This window comes from Podarcis erhardii, assembly GCF_964252035.2.
Source record: "Podarcis erhardii genome assembly, chromosome: 18".
In the NCBI taxonomy this organism is placed as follows: domain Eukaryota; kingdom Metazoa; phylum Chordata; class Lepidosauria; order Squamata; family Lacertidae; genus Podarcis; species Podarcis erhardii.
Genome location: NC_138516.1, coordinates 3,275,332 through 3,294,103, shown reverse-complemented (window position 1 = coordinate 3,294,103; position 18,772 = coordinate 3,275,332). Strand labels below are relative to the sequence as shown.

Genomic DNA, 18,772 nt, shown 5'->3' with positions numbered 1-18,772 from the left:
GGAGGAAGATAAACATTTGTTATAACAAGTTCAAAGTTTTTCCCCGTAACCAGGGCTGTAATTGCAAAGGTGGAAGCATTTACAAGCGTGAGTTTTGCCTGTATTTTCAAGGAAATTGCTATAACTAATCCTCCACTAGGCCGGCCTCCTTTAGTAGACGGGCATGCCGGTAATGATGTAACATCAAAACCATTAATATCTACTCTCCCCTCTTCCCATGTTTCCTGCAAGAGAATTACTTGGTGTGAGTTTATTAGTTTTACAAAGTCTGGGTCAGATTTTTTCCCCTTCCAACCTGCTATATTCCAGCTTAGAAGGGAGAACGGGGGAAGATTTGACTGAGGTTTGGGTAGTCACAATGGAGAAGGGGGGAACGCTGATCTTGGTGGGTTGTCAAATTTAAAGAAGTCAGTAATTTTCCTTTGACTAATGGTAGATGACTTCTCTCCTTTTGGCGCAGGTGTGCCTCTTGAGCTATTGTGAATAGAGATAATATTTGACGTTTTTAGCTGTCGGGCCCAACTAGGCCCTGAAGAGGCTCCTGCCAAGTCCGCTGGATCCGTCCTCTTTGGGGATCTAACCGATCCACTTGTGATCATTTGGTTTATATGTCCTGCTGGGTCTTCAGTCCACTCTGTGGTGACTCTCGGCATTGTGGTGTCTTCCTCACATGATTGTTGGATTTTTGGTGGAGAAGCCTGGCCTGAGGTGGCCACTGCCGTCTCAGGACGTGGATGGTCTTCGATGTATGTTGATTCCAAGTCCGGCATGGAGGGGTGAAGGGACAACGATTTATCCAGGGGGGTGTTATCCTGAGTTCCATTTTTGGATCGGTTATTCACGGAGGGAACAGATAAGTCTATTAAAAGCAGGGATGAGTTACCAGCGTGAAGGGGAGGAGAAGAGTCTGCCTCCAGCAGTGGGACCTTCCCATCCACTGCAGAAGGCACCTTATATGCTGGGTATTGGGGAATTGTTGTTTCCACCTCCATTGGGCATGGCACTGCTAAATTAGAGTGGGTATCATTCGTAGGAACTCCGTTGCAGGCGATCCTTAGGAGCTGAAGTTTAAGTAAATCCAGCCTATTTATAATTTCTTGTTGTTCCATCGCTGGTAACTCTCCAAAGGAGGCGATAAGCTCTCTTTCCTCCTGGGGTGTCAAAGAGTTACTGGCACACTCGTAGTGTTTAGTTGTAGGAGTGGGGGTACTATGAGACTGGCCCAGACATGGGGTGTACAGCTCAGCCCTCTTTTGTGGTTCAGGGCGGGAGGGTTGTACCGTCTCCTTGGTTAATCCCTCCGATAGGAGGGGTCTAATTTTGGAATCCATGAAAACTCTCGTTGGAAAAATACCAAGATTATTCAAAAAAAACTTTTTGCTTAATAATAAGAGAGGGGATTTTAGCAGAGTGGAAAGCCAGCATTATTCTCTGATATCTGTTCTGGCGGACTAGGGGAAGCACAGCACAAAGATCTATTTGTGATGTCTCGAGTTTTAGAAGCCATCTGAGGTGCTCTTTAGTCCCATGTAGCGTTGTCCAACTTAGGTCCCTTTCCCGGAAGGTTAGGGAAATCTTCCTTGGATGTAGAATCAGGGATTGGCGATTCAGTGCGGGGTTGAGATTGTATTTGCAGTTCTTCATACGATCAGTGTTTGGTGGAGCTTTCTGCCGGCCCAATGGAACATCTACTGCCCCATCTTGGGCTGTCTGTGCCGGCAGGTCATCCAGTTTTTGCTGAAGGCTATGCAGCTGAAAGGATAGGCCGTCAATTCTCTTAAATATACAGTTTAGAGTTCTAATTATTAGATGGAGTTGCTCGCATCCTGTGCAGTCCGATTCAGCTACCAACTCCTCCTTCGGATAGGGACCATCCCCATTTGTGTTACCATTAGCGTTTCCAATTTGTAACGTCTCAGGGGCCTCATCTTCTGATGTTGTTTGAAGTGCAGTTAGAGGATCGAAACGATTTTGAGTTGCTATTGAGTAGGTACATTCCTCGGGGCCTCTCCCTCCTTTAGGTGAACCCTTTCTTAATTGCTTAGGCCTCGGAGAGGATAATGCCTCGTCAGAGTCTCTTGGACGTTTTCCATGACCCATAAATCAATTTTGCAGGAGAACCGTCGTGGGCACTGTGCTGGGGAGCTCCTTAAATCCTTTAGTCTTCCTCACAAGAATACTACCACTTCCAGGAGAGTGGAGCCAAAAAATTACTCACAGTAAGGCAGTCAGTTCAAGCCTCTTCCTTCCCCTCTTCCTTGTTCCTAGGGTTTTCGAGACAGCTCGGTTCCAGCAGTCGGGCAAAATTCACTTCGTAGTGTGCTCTGTGTGCTGTTTGCATCAAAGCTCCTGTCATGGAGCAGAGGTCTCCAAAATTTTGTTCAATGCTAGACAGGAAAAGGGTTGATATTAATGTAAAAGGATAAATAAATACTAATCTTTGTGAATCATATAATATTCCCTCCCTTCCAATCATATGAATATCAGTTTCACTCTTTTTAAAGGATTCATTTATTGCAGGGAGGCACCTAGGTTGTCCTGGTACATGATGTCTTTCCTGTTCACCATCCAAGAGATCAACCAGGATCTCAGGATCTTACCCAACATCACCCTGGGCTACAACCTCTATGAGAACTATTTCGATGCAAGGATGACTTCGGACGCCATGCTAGAGCTGCTTGCAGGCAGTGGATGCAATATTCCCAATTATCACTGTGGAGAACAGAATCCCCTGCTGGCTGTTCTTGAAAGAAGCAATACTGTCATCTCAAAAGTGATTTCAGCCTTGTCAGGCATCTACAAAATCCCACAGGTAAGTAGTGGGAGAGCATGGAAGCACAGAGAATTTCAACTGCATAAAATTCTACTTTCTTTCTGGAGAGGTCAAGTGGGGATATTTTTAAAAATTGGAAAATCCTGAGCTATGGTCCAACATCCCTTTTTCAAAACTGAGCCTTCACCAACTTGTCACCTCCAGATGTTTCAGACTAAAACTCCCATCAGCCTCAGCCAGCAGAGATTTAGATATCAGTCATTACAGATAATTAAATATCTGTTATGCTGAAAGTAAAATAAATTGCTGATCTTTTGCTTTCCTTCCTAGATCAGTTATGGCTTCACTGCCCAGGTTCTCGAAGGTAAAACCCTGTTCCCTTTTGTCTACCGGATGACTCCCAAAGAGGAAAGTCAGTACCAGGGGATTGTTGAATTACTCCTGTATTTTGGATGGACGTGGATTGGCCTCTGCACTCCAGACGGTGACAGTGGAGAAAGATTTGAGAGCGCTGTGAAACCTCTGATGCTCAGCAAAGGGATCTGCATTGCTTTATCAAAAAGAGTACCAGAAAGTTATTTTGATGAATTTATAACACCTGGGGAACCATTTTTCCTATGGAGACAAGTTGGGGTATTTGTTTTCTATATAACCAATGCACATGTTATCATAATACTCATGGCAATAAACCATATCTATGAGAAGGAAATAGGGGCGAAAGTCTGGATCACAACAGCTTTGCTAGAAATCAGAGTTGGCTTTTACATCCCTCCAAATCTATTCCAGCACCTCCATGGTTCTCTGTCCTTTGCAATTGAGACTGGAATAAGGAGCAGCAAAGGTGGCAAATATAAATTGCAGACCAATTTTGGGGATTATTTCAATCCAGCTTTTCAGTGTTCATATTCAAAGCATCTGTTGTCCGTGAAAGGCAGGATAAGATGCAGAGAGGAAGAGAAACTGCAGCCATTGCCCCAAGGGGAGCATGAGATAGCCCTGTCTTATGACAGCTATGGCACTTACATCCATGTTCAAGCTGTGGCTCAGGCCTTGCATGCTTCGCTTTCATCGAGATCCCAGAGGAGGCTGATGGTGGAGGAAGGAGAGCAATGGGGACCCCAAAAGCTTCACCCGTGGCAGGTATTTCCTTCCCCTTTTTGCAAACTGCAGTCCACACAGATGCTGATCTTGACTGGGGATAAACCTGTAAAATATCATAGTTATTATTAGTAATAGTAATAGTAGCTTACCTTCCAACATGTCTCCGATGAAAATAGGGATGTCCCATCCCATAACAATCATTTTGCTATTTATACCCAGGGCTTTCTTCAGGGGGAACCCGCTGGAACTCAGCTCCAGCACCTCTCAATTGGGTGCCATTTTGACCTTTGGAGGGTCTGTAGTAATAATATTCGTATTATTCTGTTTATATATCAACTTTCATCTGAAGATCACAGGGTGGTTTGCAGAATAAAAATACAAAATGAGAATAGAAAAAGCAAACGAAAGAAAGAAAACAAGCAAACCAAAAGCACATTAAAATGCCCAGAGATGGTTTCATCCACCCAAATCCTGGTTACAGAATAACTCTCTCTCCTGGCACCTAAAGATTTGTCACAAAGGTGTCCAGGGAGCCTCTCTGGGAGAACATCCCCCAAGCGAGGAGCCACCACAGAAAAGTCCTGTTGTCGTGCTGCCACCCTCCAGATATCTCTATATTATATATATATATATATATATATATATATATATATATATATAAGGTTTTTTTTCATTTCTTTCCAAGCTCCTGTATAGTTATTCTTAAAAATATTTATGTTCGTATCTGTTATCCATACTCCTAAATATTAAACTTTCTTCTCAATCATCAGTTCTGTCACATTTTCCACCAATACTTTCGTTCTACCTTTATTTAGTTTAAAACCTGCTACTTCTCCAACTTGAGAATCTGTTCAAGACCTTTGGTTGGCTAGCCATGGGGTCTTCTACAGTTACCACATAGTCTTCTGCAAAGGCCTTGAGTTTATATGCTTTGTAACCTACTGTTGGGACGCGGGTGGCGCTGTGGGTTAAACGACAGAGCCTAGGACTTGCCGATCAGAAGGTCGGCGGTTCAAATCCCCGTGACGGGGTGAGCTCCCCTTGCTCGGTCCCTGCTTCTGCCAACCTAGCAATTCGAAAGCACGTCAACGGTCAAGTAGATAAATAGGTACTGCTCCGGCTGGAAGGTAAATGGCATTTCCATGCGCTGTTCTGGTTCGCCAGAAGCGGCTTAGTCATCCTGGCCACATGACCCGGAAGCTGTACTCCGGCTCCCTCGGCCAATAAAACGAGATGAGCGCCGCAACCCCAGAGTTGGCCGCGACTGGACCTAATGGTCAGAGGTCCCTTTACCTTTACCTTTAACCTATGTTACCCCTTTTATTTCTTCATCTGATCTTCTACTTCTGGCCAGGGTCTCTAAAACTAAAATAATAATGGTGACTGAGGATATCCCTGTCTTGTCCCTTTAATAATTTTGAATTTTTCTGTTATTATGTTGTTTACTATCATCATAGCCTGTTAGTCAGAATAAATTGAGTCAATTCCTCTAAGTACAGTGGTACCTTGGGTTACAGACGCTTCAGGTTACAGACTCTGGCAACTCAGAAATAGTACCTGGGGTTAAGAACTTTGCTTCAGGATGAGAACAGAAATTGCGCAGCGGCAGCGTAAGGCCCCATTAGCTAAAGTGGTACCTCAGGTTAAGAACAGTGTCAGGTTAAGAATGGACCTCCAGAACAATTTAAGTTCTTAACCTGAGGTACCACTGTAATGACTCTCTGAATTTCATCATCTCTATAGTCTTCTTCGTAGAAGTCCATGAAAAAATGGTCAAAGGCCTTCTCTGCATCTATAAAAATCAACACTGCTTGCTTATCATTTCTAACCTCCAGATATTCTATTATATCAATTATATTCCTTATATTATCCTTCATCTGGCGGCCTGAAAAAAAACCAGCCTGGTCCTGATGAATTAAATCCATTAATAGCACTTTCATGTCGTTTGCCAATAGGTCTGCAAACAGCTTATAGTCATTATTTAATAGAGAAATCAGCCTATCATTTTTGACTGATAATAGATTTGTATCTTTTTTCAAAATCAGCGCAATCTAAGTATCTTAAACATTTTAGTGGTTGTGCCAAATAATCTTGCAATTTCTTATAGTACTTTGCTGATAGCCCCCCTGGCCCTGGAGTTTTCCCCATTTTGGCTTGATTAATTGCCTGTTGTAGCTTCCCAGTTTCTTAATGCTGGTGCTTTCCCCTGCCATTCCAGCTTCACCCTTTCTTGAGAGAAATCCGGTGTCTGAATACTTCCAGGGGCAGGCTGTGCTTGGATGAGAACTGGGAGGTGCCAGTGGACTTCAGTATTATGAACTGGGCGATGTCTCCCAATAAGTCTCGTGTCCTTGTGAAAATTGGGAATATAAGGAGAGGAGCATCTGCTGGCATAAAGTTCACCATTAACCCAGAAGCCATTGAGTGGAACAAGAAATTCAACAAGGTAGGGGGGATAATTGGGGGAGGGGGGCTAGGAGACCCTGATTGTGCTGTTCCTTGAACAACCACTGCAGAATGACCATGTCAGGTTGACTGTCCAGTAACAGCTGGAACCAGCACACCTTCTTTCTACAGCAGCTGAGATAGGAGGGGAATTTGGGATGCTCAAATAAAGGATATTGACCTTTCATACATGCAGAAGGATGAAAAGTAATTTATTTTACAAATGATAATTACTGATTTATTGTATATATTTTTTAATTTGTGAGTAAGCTCACTTCTATTAAATTTGTCTCAATTTGTGGTTGATGTGGTGAAATTTGGAAAATCAATTAAGGCAATTTGGCAAAAAAAAAACCCAAACCCAACTCTCCTTTCAGTTGGGCATTGAACAGCAAAGCGCTTATTCTCTCTCTCTCTCTCTCTCTCTCTCTGACACACACAAAGACAAGAATGAACCGTGTGAGAGATTATTCGAATCCTGAAATTTGGGGGAATCACATGTCAGACCCATTGCCATTTGCTTAGAAAGACTCTCCTTTAAATCAGTCACTCTGTGTGTGTGTGCTGCTCTTCAGGCCTCAAAACAGACACTCTCTGTGTCTTTGCGGGCAGCATCTCAGCGTGCTTGGAAGGGGGGAAATCTGAGAGCTGCTGGTGTGGGTTCTATGAGTGCTTACTATTTCTGTTACAGATAGGTAGCCGTGTTGGTCTGCCATGGTCAAAACAAAATAAAAAATTTCCTTCCAGTAGCACCTTAAAGACCAACTGAGTTAGTTCTAGGTATGAGCTTTCGTGTGCATGCACACTTCTTCAGATACACCAGGTGTATCTGAAGAAGTGTATCTGAAGAAGTGTATCAGGTGTATCTGAAGAAGTGTGCATGCACACGAAAGCTCATACCTAGAACTAACTCAGTTGGTCTTTAAGGTGCTACTGGAAGGAATTTTTTTATTTTGTTCTTACTATTTCTGTTTGATTTGCTGGTGCATTTTAAAACTGCCCTATTGCTGTGAATTCCTGTGAGGGCTTTTCCAGCAGTTTATTATTATTCCAGCTCCCCCCTTCCCCCTTCGTTACCCCCCCCCCTACTCTGGAATTTTGTCCCTCCAGAGCTGACATTGTCCTCCCTCCCCCTTTGCTAGCTGGCTTTGTGTCCTTCTCTAGCAGGCTCCGTGGTTGGGCTGGGAGCCCTTCCTCCCCCTCTCCCTTGGGTCTTGCTCCCCCACGCGGCAGCTCCATTTAAAAACTTCTTTCAGACGACTGCATTGCCCCAATTTTGCTATTGTCCCATTTTGCTGCTTATTGCTTTACCTTAAACCCTTCCTGGTGCTCCGAGCTCCCTCACTCCACACCCGCCCCCCCTTGGTTTAAAAGCGGATAGTATTTCTGGGTCGGCCTGGTGTTTCTCTCCCGCTGTTGCCCCATAGTAATAAAAACTATCGCTGGGTGTTTCTTTATCCCCTTTAGTTTTAAAACTTTTCCTGTGCACCGGACTTGCAATCCCCCCCCCCCCTGCTTGGTTTAAGAGTGTGCACTTCTCTGTGTCTGGCTGGTGGTTTTCAGTCATTCCTTTTATTCTGTTTATGTCATCTGCTGAATTGCATCGCAAGTGACTCATTCTGTTGTCATAGAAGTGGCTGTTGCCTGGGGGCAGGAACATAGTAGCTAATGATCGGTAGTTAAGAGCTTTTGTTCCTCAGCCTTCTCCGTTGTAGAGGCAGCTATACTGTGTACAGTGGTGCCCCGCAAGACGAATGCCTCGCAAGACAAAAAACCTGCTAGACGAAAGGGTTTTCCATTTTGGAGGTGCTTCGCAAGACGAATTTCCCTATGGGCTTGCTTCGCAAGACGAAAATGTCTTGCGAGTTTTTCCGACTTTTTTTTCCCTCCCCCCCCCCTTTTTTCTAAGCCGCTAAGCCACTTAAAGCTGCTAATAGCGCTAAGCTGCTAAGCCGCTAATGGGCTTGCTTCGCAAGGCAAAAAAAACGCTAGACGAAGAGACTCGCGGAACGGATTCTTTTCGTCTTGCGAGGCACCACTGTATCTGAAGAAGTGTGCATGCACACGGAAGCTCATACCAAGAACTAACTTAGCTGGTCATTAAGGTGCTACTGGAAGGATTTTTTTTTTTGTCCAAAGTCTTTGTTAGTTGAACGTGCTATCCAAAGAACTACTTAGTTGAACGCGATTTTATTTGCCTGGCATTTATCGTTATATTAGCTGCTTTCAGCATTTGTTTTACTTGGGAGACGCAGTCACACCCCCATTATTCTTCACCCTCCACCCCCCCCACTCCCCTTCCCCTCGCATTGTCCTTTGATCACCGGCCAGGGTTGTTTTGTTTTCCCTTAAGCTCCGAATAGCTGGGCAATTAACAGCCTGCTGGTCTTACAGAAGGCAGCTTATGCTTTAGCTGCAGAACCAGTTCTCTTTTGTTGTTCTAGTAACACCTTTACTGCCACCCCCTTGCGTCCCCTTTGTCTCCGGGCGGGGCTGCTTTACCTGCAGTCGTCTCCGCCCATTGCTCACAGCAATTGAGTCACATCAATATAATCGCTGATAGTATCAGCAGTTGTTGAAATTCAGTTTGCCAGATATATTGCAGATTAATTGAAGCAGGCCCCCTGGTGGAGGCAGGTTCCTTACTATCTGATATCTAGTGGTCAGCGGTGGCTCAATTTGCTAATTAATATCTGCAATATATTATTTACATCTATTTTAAAATATCAAACAGGTAATTTGATCAAGCCATTCGATTTGCAGCAACATATTCAGTAATTGATTAGAGACTAATTTAAGAGGCTTGAGATTTTACTAACTGGGGATTACATTTCCACGGATCTGAGGGCAATGAAACAATCGTTGAGACGGCTAGAGCGCCGGTGGCGGATAACTCATTCCGAATCTGACCGGACACAGGTTAGAGCTCAACGTCGAGCCTACCAAGTGGCGATAGCGACGGCGAAGAAGAACTTCTTCACCGCCTCTATTGCATCTGCAGAAAACAGCAGCAGGAGACTTTTTCAGGTGGTTCACAATTTAGCGGAACCACCTGCAACATCGGGGCCCAGTACGGGCCACATGTTCTCCTGCAATGATTTTGCAAAGTTTTTTGCAGATAAAATCGCTCAGATTCGGGAAGAAGTAGACTCCACCGTGGGAGCAGGGCCGGGGCGGGAGAGTGCTAGAGTTCTGTCTAGTCAAGTTGAGTGGGATCAATTCCAATCTGTTACCTCCGAGGATGTGGACAGGCTGCTTGGACGAGTGAAACCAACCACCTGTCTCCTGGATCCTTGCCCATCCTGGCTTATAAAAGCTAGCCGGGAAGGACTGGGCGATGGGCTTCGTGGGGTGGTGAATGCTTCCCTCCGTGAGGGAGCCTTCCCAGACCCGCTGAAAGAGGCGGTTATTAAACCGCTTCTTAAAAAACCATCTTTAGATGCGGCCACGATGGCCAATTATCGCCCAGTCTCAAATCTTCCATTCCTGGGCAAGGTGATTGAGCGAGGGGTTGCCGAACAACTTCAGGCACGCCTGGAAGAAGCGGACCATTTGGATCCCTTCCAGTCGGGTTTCCGGCCTCATCATGGGACTGAAACTGTCTTGGTCGCACTGGTTGATGATCTCCGGCGGGCTAGGGACAAAGGTGAGAGCTGTTTCCTAGTTCTGCTGGATCTCTCAGCGGCGTTTGATACCATCGACCATAGCATCCTTCTGGACCGTCTTGGGGGGCTGGGAGCTGGGGGCACTGTTATACAGTGGTTCCGCTCCTTCCTCCTGGGCCGTGTTCAGAAAGTGGTGGGGGGGGATGAGTGTTCAGACCCCTGGACTCTCACTTGTGGGGTGCCTCAGGGTTCTGTCCTCTCCCCCATGCTTTTCAACATTTACATGCAGCCGCTGGGAGAGATCATCAGGAGGTTTGGGCTGGGTGTTCATCAGTATGCTGATGATACCCAGCTCTACCTCTCTTTTAAATCAGAACCAGTGAAGGCGGTGAAGGTCCTGTGTGAGTGCCTGGAGGCGGTTGGAGGATGGATGGCGGCTAACAGATTGAGGTTGAATCCTGACAAGACAGAAGTACTGTTTTGGGGGGACAGGAGGCGGGCAGGTGTGGAGGATTCCCTGGTCCTGAATGGAGTAACTGTGCCCCTGAAGGACCAGGTGCGCAGCCTGGGAGTCATTTTGGTCTCACAGCTGTCCATGGAGGCACAGGTCAAATCCGTGTCCAGGGCAGCTGTGTACCAGCTCCATCTGGTACGCAGGCTGAGACCCTATCTGCCTGCGGACTGCCTCGCCAGAGTGGTGCATGCTCTGGTTATCTCCCGCTTGGACTACTGCAATGCACTCTACGTGGGGCTACCTTTGAAGGTGACTCGGAAACTACAACTAATCCAGAATGCGGCAGCTAGACTGGTGACTGGGGGCGGCCGCCGAGACCATATAACACCGGTCTTGAAAGACCTACATTGGCTCCCAGTATGTTTCCGAGCACAATTCAAAGTGTTGGTGCTGACCTTTAAAGCCCTAAACGGCGTCGGTCCAGTATACCTGAAGGAGTGTCTCCACCCCCATCATTCTGCCCGGACGCTGAGGACCAGCGCCAAGGGCCTTCTGGCAGTTCCCTCATTGCGAGAAGCAAAGCTACAGGGAACCAGGCAGAGGGCCTTCTCGGTAGTGGCGCCCGCCCTGTGGAACGCCCTTCCAGCAGATGTCAAAGCGATAAACAACTACCTGACATTCAGAAGACATCTTAAGGCAGCCCTGTTCAGGGAAGTTTTTAACGTGTGATTTTACTGTATTTTTGGTTTTTATGGAAGCCGCCCAGAGTGGCTGGGGAGGCCCAGCCAGATGGGCGGGGTATAAATAATAAATTATTATTATTATTATTATTATTATTATTATTATTATTATTATACATTAATTTTATATTATTTTAACTGATTTGAGATGCTTGAATAAAGTCTGAATTTGACCAGTTTATTGGACACAATAGGGTGCTAATTAACCAGTAGCAATAGCTAGTGTAAATTGATAGCGGCTTTATAGTAACTTTAATTACATTGTAATAATTTATTGAGAATTAGTGAATCAATAATTAGCAATATATTTACTGATTAAACAAATAGTAATTAATTAAAATAATAATAATTTAAAATAATAAATAATAATAATAATTTAATAATTAACAAAAATAAATAAATAAAATTAATAATAATAACTACCAGGCAGGATACATTGTCGCTTAAAGACAGGCAGTTCGTGGTACATTGTTAATTCAGGTACCTGGCGGATGGCCAATCAAGGATACATTGTCTTTGGCAGCATTTTCCTTCTGCTGGGACCTCCAGCATAACCTTATGTTTTTCAAACTGTTAGTTAAAGGGATATTTCCATTTGATTGCAGTGTGGGGGCCGCCCATTGTTCCATCCCTATATGCTTGTGTGTTATTTAGCTGTGTCTATCTGCCTGACCCTTTGCTTGGTGGCAAATAAATAAATTTATAGGCAAATACAAACCAAACAGTCAAGTGAAGAATAATTATTTCATATCATCATTAGTTATGGTAGACAATTAATAGCATCATCAATTAATTCTACATACAGTGGTAATTATTTGAACAAATAATACTGGAATAGATTGTAATAAATAACAATAACAATAAATAATAGAATAATAACAACAACAAACAAACAAACAAATAAATAAAAATGAACAGATAAATAATAGAATAAAATACTACTAAAGGTAAAGGTACCCCTGCCCGTACGGGCCAGTCTTGCCAGACTCTAGGGTTGTGCGCCCATCTCACTCAAGAGGCCGGGGGCCAGCGCTGTCCAGAGACACTTCCGGGTCACGTGGCCAGCGTGACAAAGCTGCATCTGGCGAGCCAGAGCCGCACACGGAAACGCCGTTTACCTTCCCGCTGGTAAGCGGTCCCTATTTATCTACTTGCACCTGGGGGTGCTTTCGAACTGCTAGGTTGGCAGACGCTGGGACCGAGCAACGGGAGCGCACCCCGCCGCGGGGATTCGAACCGCCGACCTTTCGATCGGCAAGCCCTAGGCGCTGAGGCTTTTACCCACATTATTTTTACGCCACATTATTAGTAAAATACTACTAATAATAAATAAAATAAGAGGATGTAATTTATTTATTTATTTTTCAAAAAATTATTATAATAAATAAATAATGATAAATATACATTAATAATAATAAAAGAGAATAAGTGGAATGATGTCACATACCAAGATTAAATTGATTAATTAATTAAACAAATCCATAGATAAATATATAAATAAACAAATAACATTAGAAAAAAAATAAAAATAAAATTCATTAATAACAAATAATTTACATATATTTCGGAACCCTCAGTTGGTTAGAGCGTGGTGACAATAACGCCAAGGTTGCAGGTTTAATCCCTGTATGGAACAATTATATATTCCTGCTTTGCAAGGGGTTGGACTAAATGACCCTCGGGGTCCCACACAATTCTAGAGAGCCTGGATAGCTCAACTGGTTAGAGCATGGGGCCGATAATGCTAAGGTTGCTGGTTTGATCCCTGTATGCATTGCAGGGGATTGAATGAGATATTATAATATGAAGTAGGAAGCATCTTAATTTTTAAGAAAAATTTTAAAAAAGAATAAATAATAATAATAATAAATATTAATATATATAGAGAGAGTAATAAATAACACACAGAAGCACATACTAATGGGATAAACAATTAAACATTTAACTGAATGCTTGAGAATCATTGTTTATTTTAAGTAAAGCAATCATTAATTAGTATATTTGTTTCAGAATCAATAACACGTCCCTGTACAACCGCTTGTAAGCAGTGGCACATGTTTGTGGCAGTAGCTTTAGCATGTTATCCATGGTGCCTAAGAGGAAGCGCTCTGCAATGGAATCAACTCACACCTCAGGCTGCATGGGTGCCTATAGCCGTAATTCATCGCGGGTGGCACATGGACGGGATAATAACCCCAAAACTATTTCACAGTGCCTAAATTCATTTAGATCGTTCATTGATGATTATGAGCAGCGTTTTTTCCAATCAATCCCCTATAATGAATAATTATTTCATATTATCGTCAGTTACGGTAGACAATTGATAGTATCAGTAATTAATTCTACTTACAGTGGTAATTGATTGAACAAATAATACTGGATTAGATTTTAATAAATAACAACAATAATAAATAATAATAATAAATGGATAAATAACAGATAAATAATAATAGAATGATAACAACAACAATAAGGGGGTATAGCTCAGTGGTAGAGCATTGGACTGCACATCAAGAGGTCCCTGGTTCATATCCGGGTGCACTTCCCACCAGCTCCCTCCTCTCCACATTCTTCGATTGAATTCTTCGATCGGGCACTAAGACTTATCCGGAATTTTGGTTACGAGGCACTCTTAGCAAAATGTGACATAGTCAGCCTTCTGTCTATTGCCAGTTCATCCCAATGACTCTCATTTGCTGGGATTCAAATTTCAAGGGAAATATTACATTGTCAAGGCTATGCCGATGGGTTGTTCTGCAGCCGGCTCGGCCTTTGAGACATTTAGCACTTGTTGGGACTGGGCCTTGCGCTACAGAACCAACTCACCTGGGGCGACACGTTACCTCAGTGACTTTTCTACTCATTGGGAAACCCAATACTGGCGAATGTGCCTCCCTTCTGGAGGCCTTCTCAGCTTTGGCCCAGGAGCTGGGAGTTCCCCTCAGATAAGGTGGACCCTCAACGCATCTTACTTGCCTGGGTATGGAGCTTGACACAGCAGCTCAATCCGCCCGCCTGCCAGTGGGGAAAATAGTTGCCCTTAACGAAACTATTCGTCAAACCCTTCCCGAAATAATAATAATAATAATAATAATAATAATAATAATAATAATGAAGTCGCTCTTAGACAGGTCCAGTCCTTGCTAGATCATTTCAACTTCGCATGTAGAGTAGTTTCACCAGGCCGCCCATTTCGCTCACCCTTAGCCAGGTTGTCAGCGGGCCTCAAGCATCCGCACCATAGAGTAAGACTTATCAAGTCGGTCAAGGCGGATTTTGAGATGGGGATCAGATTTCTGGAACACTACAACGGAGTCTCCCTATGGCTGGAAATCCTTAATTTGGCCTCTGATTTCCAGGTCCACTCCAATGCGCGTGCCCGCCTAGCCAGGCTGTCAGTGGTCTTAGACACCCGCACAACAGGGTCCGCCTCCCCAGGTCGGTCAAGGCAGATCTGGAGGTGTGGACGACTTGTCTGGAGATCTACAATGGGGTATCTCTATGGCAGGATGTCTTGAATCTGTCATCAGACTTCCAGGTCCAATTGGATGCGGCTGGGTCCTTAGGCTTTGGCTTGTACTTCAAGGGGCGCTGGTGTGCACTACGATGGCCGACGGCATGGCAAGGTCAGGCCATCACGTTGGATCTCACCTTTCTTGAGTTCTTTCCAATAGTGGTGGCCGTTCACATCTGGACGGAAGATTTTCGAGATCACCGCATGTGCTTCCGACAACCTGGTGGTCATGAACATTCTAGCCAGGCAGTCATCTCAGTCTGAGAGGATCTCCTCCCTTCTGCGGGCGTTCGTCCTCCGGTGCCTTGAGTTCAACATAATATTTTCAGCCAAATTCGTACCCAGAGCCAAGAATGACATTGCCGATGCCTTGTCTCGATTTCAGGCTTGTGGTCTATCCTCCCAGGAGTACGCCACGCACTCATTTAGGATGGGCGCCGCAACCACAGCCGCGCACCTGGGGCTACCGGCGGACAGGATCAAAGAAATGGGCCGGTGGAAATCCAATGCTTATAAGCCTAATATGTGATCTGCAGCTTTACCCTACTTATCTGCCTTTTCTTTTCTGTCTTTTACCCCCAGCTATGCTCAGGAGACGCGGGTGGCGCTGTGGGTAAAACCTCAGCGCCTAGGACTTGCCGATCATATGGTCGGCGGTTCGAATCCCCGCGGCGGGGTGCGCTCCCGTCATTCAGTCCCAGCGCCTGCCAACCTAGCAGTTCGAAAGCACCCCCGGGTGCAAGTAGATAAATAGGGACCGCTTACCAGCGGGAAGGTAAACGGCGTTCCGTGTGCTGCGCTGGCTCGCCAGATGCAGCTTGTCACGCTGGCCACGTGACCCGGAAGTGTCTGCGGACAGCGCTGGCTCCCGGCCTATAGAGTGAGATGAGCGCACAACCCCAGAGTCTGGCAAGACTGGCCCGTAGGGGCAGGGGTACCTTTACCTTTACCTTATGCTCAGGAGAAGCGTGTGGATTTGCGGCCACAGTATAGTTCATTGGGCCCGCGTACAAGCGGTGAGCTGCGGCCTTGCATACAATCTTGGCCTTCCACATGGTGTTCGAGTTTCCTGGCTTTCGAGAAGAGGCATGCGTTGGGAGGAGCTTATGCCATTGCTGTGGAAGAAGGTAGCCAAGTTTGGCCCTCCCGACATCCTTGTAGTTCATTTGGGGGAGAATGACCTCGCTAACAGAAGGAGTGTGGACTTGTTGTGGAGCATAAAAAGAGACTTGAATGCATTTGCAGCCTTGTGTCCCAGAACAACAGTGTTCTGGTCCTCCTTCTTGAAACGAACTGTTTGGCGCGGTGCGCAAAGCTGTATGGCCATTGAAAGAACCAGGAAACTCGTAATTTGGGCGGTAGCCCGTTGGGTGCGCTCTATGTATGGCCGAGTCATTTATCATGACCGTATCCGGATCGGCGACCAAGCTTTATACCGGAATGACGGCGTCCACTTATCGGATCTGGGGAACGACATTTGGTTAGCTAGTGTCAGCAAAAGCATCTGGGATTGGTTGCAGCTTTGAAGGTATTGGCGGCGAGCCTTTAGCTCGGGTGGCGGTTAGGCATGGGAATAATGTGTTGTGGTGTGTCGAAGGGCTAGGTGTGGCCATTGCCTATGCCTTCAATTTTTAGGGGTATTCCGTTAAAGGAATCTGGCGGTCGTGTATTCTGTCCGATGCCTGCTTGGTGGGAGGCCATGGCACGACCGGCGGTGACATCAGGGGTGAGCCTATAGTTGGATTAGCATCAACAGGTGATGAACCCCTGGTGAATAAACCCACTTGTTTTGCGATCCAATGCCTAAGCCAATACCTTTTCATTGCTGTAATCAATAAAGTTGTGGCCTTTTCTAGCCCATTAACCTTATATCACGTGTCCCTGTGTCTTCATTTTACTTCCCGGGGGTCGGGTCCTAGAACCACAAGTTCTTTTAAGAAGGGAAACAGGTAAATGGGTGAAGAGGAAACAAGAGTTCTGTGGCTCAAACCTCAGCTATACTGAACTCAATTTAAAGCACAAGATATTCTGGTCACCCCAATGGTCAGTTGAAAGGACCCTGATGAGGGGTCAAGGCTGCATTCCAGAGATCATGTTCTGCAGCTAAAGGGAACTGACCGCATTAAGGGAATGGGGAGATGGCAGGCTACTGAGGTTCTTGGCTGCTGGAAACGGCAACTGGGATCTCTCAGGATTCCCTGCCAGACAGACCCCTCCCCAACCTCTATGTGATGTGATGTAGAGCTGTGATGATTTCCTGAATGATTCATTGGGGGCCACAACTGCAAATCTTTGGGTAGATCAGGGTTTCCCAAACTTGGGTCCCCAGCTGTCTTTGGACTACAGCTCCCATCATCCTGAGCTGGCAAGACCAGTTGTCAGGGATCACCACCATGCTATAGAGATCACGTTGAGTGAATTACATACACACAAATACTCCTAACTCTTTGTTGTACCTTCTTGTCTTTCTGGTTAGGCCGTACCTCGTTCCAGGTGTACAGAAAGATGTCGACCTGGATATGCCAAGGTGGTCCTCGAAGGAAAGCCCATTTGCTGCTATGCTTGTGCTCAGTGTGCGGAAGGGACCTTCTCCACTCGGGAAGGTGGGTGACTCCATGGGGGAAGGAAGTCCTAGAGAGAGTAAACACAGGGCAGAAATTCAGTCTCACACACTTTTTGTGAGAATTCTGCAGACATAGGGGAATGGGAATCCTTCCTTGACTTCCTTAGTATTAATCACCTTTATTACATCCAGGAAGTGAGTTGATAGGAATGACCATAAGGAAGAAATATCTGGTGTGCAAACTGGGCAGCTGTGAGAGGAATGCCCGCAAAGCATTCCTTTTTGATTTTGTAGACGAAGGCCCACAAAAAGGAAATAATATTGACACTTATCAAAAATAATGGATAGACGATGAAAAGCAGCAAATTACTAACAGTAAAAGCACAATAAAAATAAATACTTCATGTGAAAATTATTACAATATAATCTATGGACCGTTTTGATCTCACTGCTATGAACATTGCATGGAAGCAATGTCTGCATTTTAAAGGTTCAGGCAAAGAGGAATAGGCAGGATCCAAACAATGCAGTTAACAGAAGTGGAGTGGGCACTCCCTCTCAGTTTATCCTAGATCACAATGTTAATAGAGCACAGATCATTAGGGATGTAAGTGATGCTGCAGCCATTCTTTTTCTCTTCCCCAGATGCAGAACATTGCACCAAATGCTCAGAAGATCACCATTCAAACAAGGACAGAGATCATTGTGTCCCCAAGATTATCATCTTCCTGGCTTATGAAGAATATTTGGGAATTGTTTTAGCTTCCGTTGCCCTCTTCTTGTCCTTAACAGCAGGCATTGTGTTGGGAATCTTCATTAAATACAAGGAAACTCCCATTGTCAAAGCCAACAACCGGGACCTCTCCTACATCCTCCTCGTCTCCCTCCTGCTTTCCTTTCTGTCCTCCTTCCTCTTCATCGGGCGCCCAAGGAAAGAGACCTGCCTTCTCCGACAAACGGCCTTCAGCATCATCTTCTCAGTTGCTGTTTCTTCTGTCTTGGCAAAGACCATCACGGTGGTGCTGGCCTTCCTGGCCACAAAGCCCGGGAACAGGCTGAGGAGATGGCTGGGCAAGAGTCTGGCCAACTCCATTGTCATCTCCTGTTCTGGGGGGCAAGTTCTCATCTACACCATCTGGCTGGGCTCTTCTCCCCCATTCCCAGAGCCCGACATGCGCTCCCAGCTGGGAGAGATCATCCTGCAATGCAACGAAGGGTCTGTGGCCATGTTCTACGTTGCCCTCGGCTACCTGGGCTTCTTGGCTGCCACCTGCTTCACGGTGGCTTTCCTAGCCAGGAAGCTGCCTGGCTCCTTCAACGAAGCCAAGCTGATCACCTTCAGCATGCTGGTCTTCTGCAGTGTTTGGGTGTCTTTTGTGCCCACCTACCTGAGCACCAAGGGCAAGTACATGGTGGCCGTGCAGATCTTCTCTATGTTGGCCTCCAGTGCTGGGCTTCTGGGCTGCATCTTCCTGCCCAAGTGCTACATTATTGTGCTGAGGCCTGATCTGAACACAAAGGAGCACCTGACAACCAGAAATTAAGGGGACATCTGATTCTTAAAATAGTCCATGTTC

At 45.4% G+C, this 18,772-nt stretch overlaps 2 protein-coding genes across 3 annotated transcripts in view; both read left to right on the top strand.

Moving 5' to 3' along the window:
* LOC309332886 (uncharacterized protein) overlaps positions 1 to 18,772 on the top strand; it is a 251,246-nt gene that overhangs the window by 118,065 nt on the left and 114,409 nt on the right. The gene's annotated exons all lie outside the window — the stretch shown is intronic.
* LOC309332787 (vomeronasal type-2 receptor 26-like) lies at positions 2,819 to 6,463 on the top strand (the record flags this gene model as incomplete). Its single annotated transcript, XM_081845957.1, has 3 exons — positions 2,819 to 3,979; positions 6,093 to 6,320; positions 6,452 to 6,463. The coding sequence occupies exons 1-3, from the start codon at positions 3,167 to 3,169 to the stop codon at positions 6,461 to 6,463; spliced, it is 1,053 nt and encodes a 350-aa protein (XP_081702083.1). The 5' UTR covers positions 2,819 to 3,166.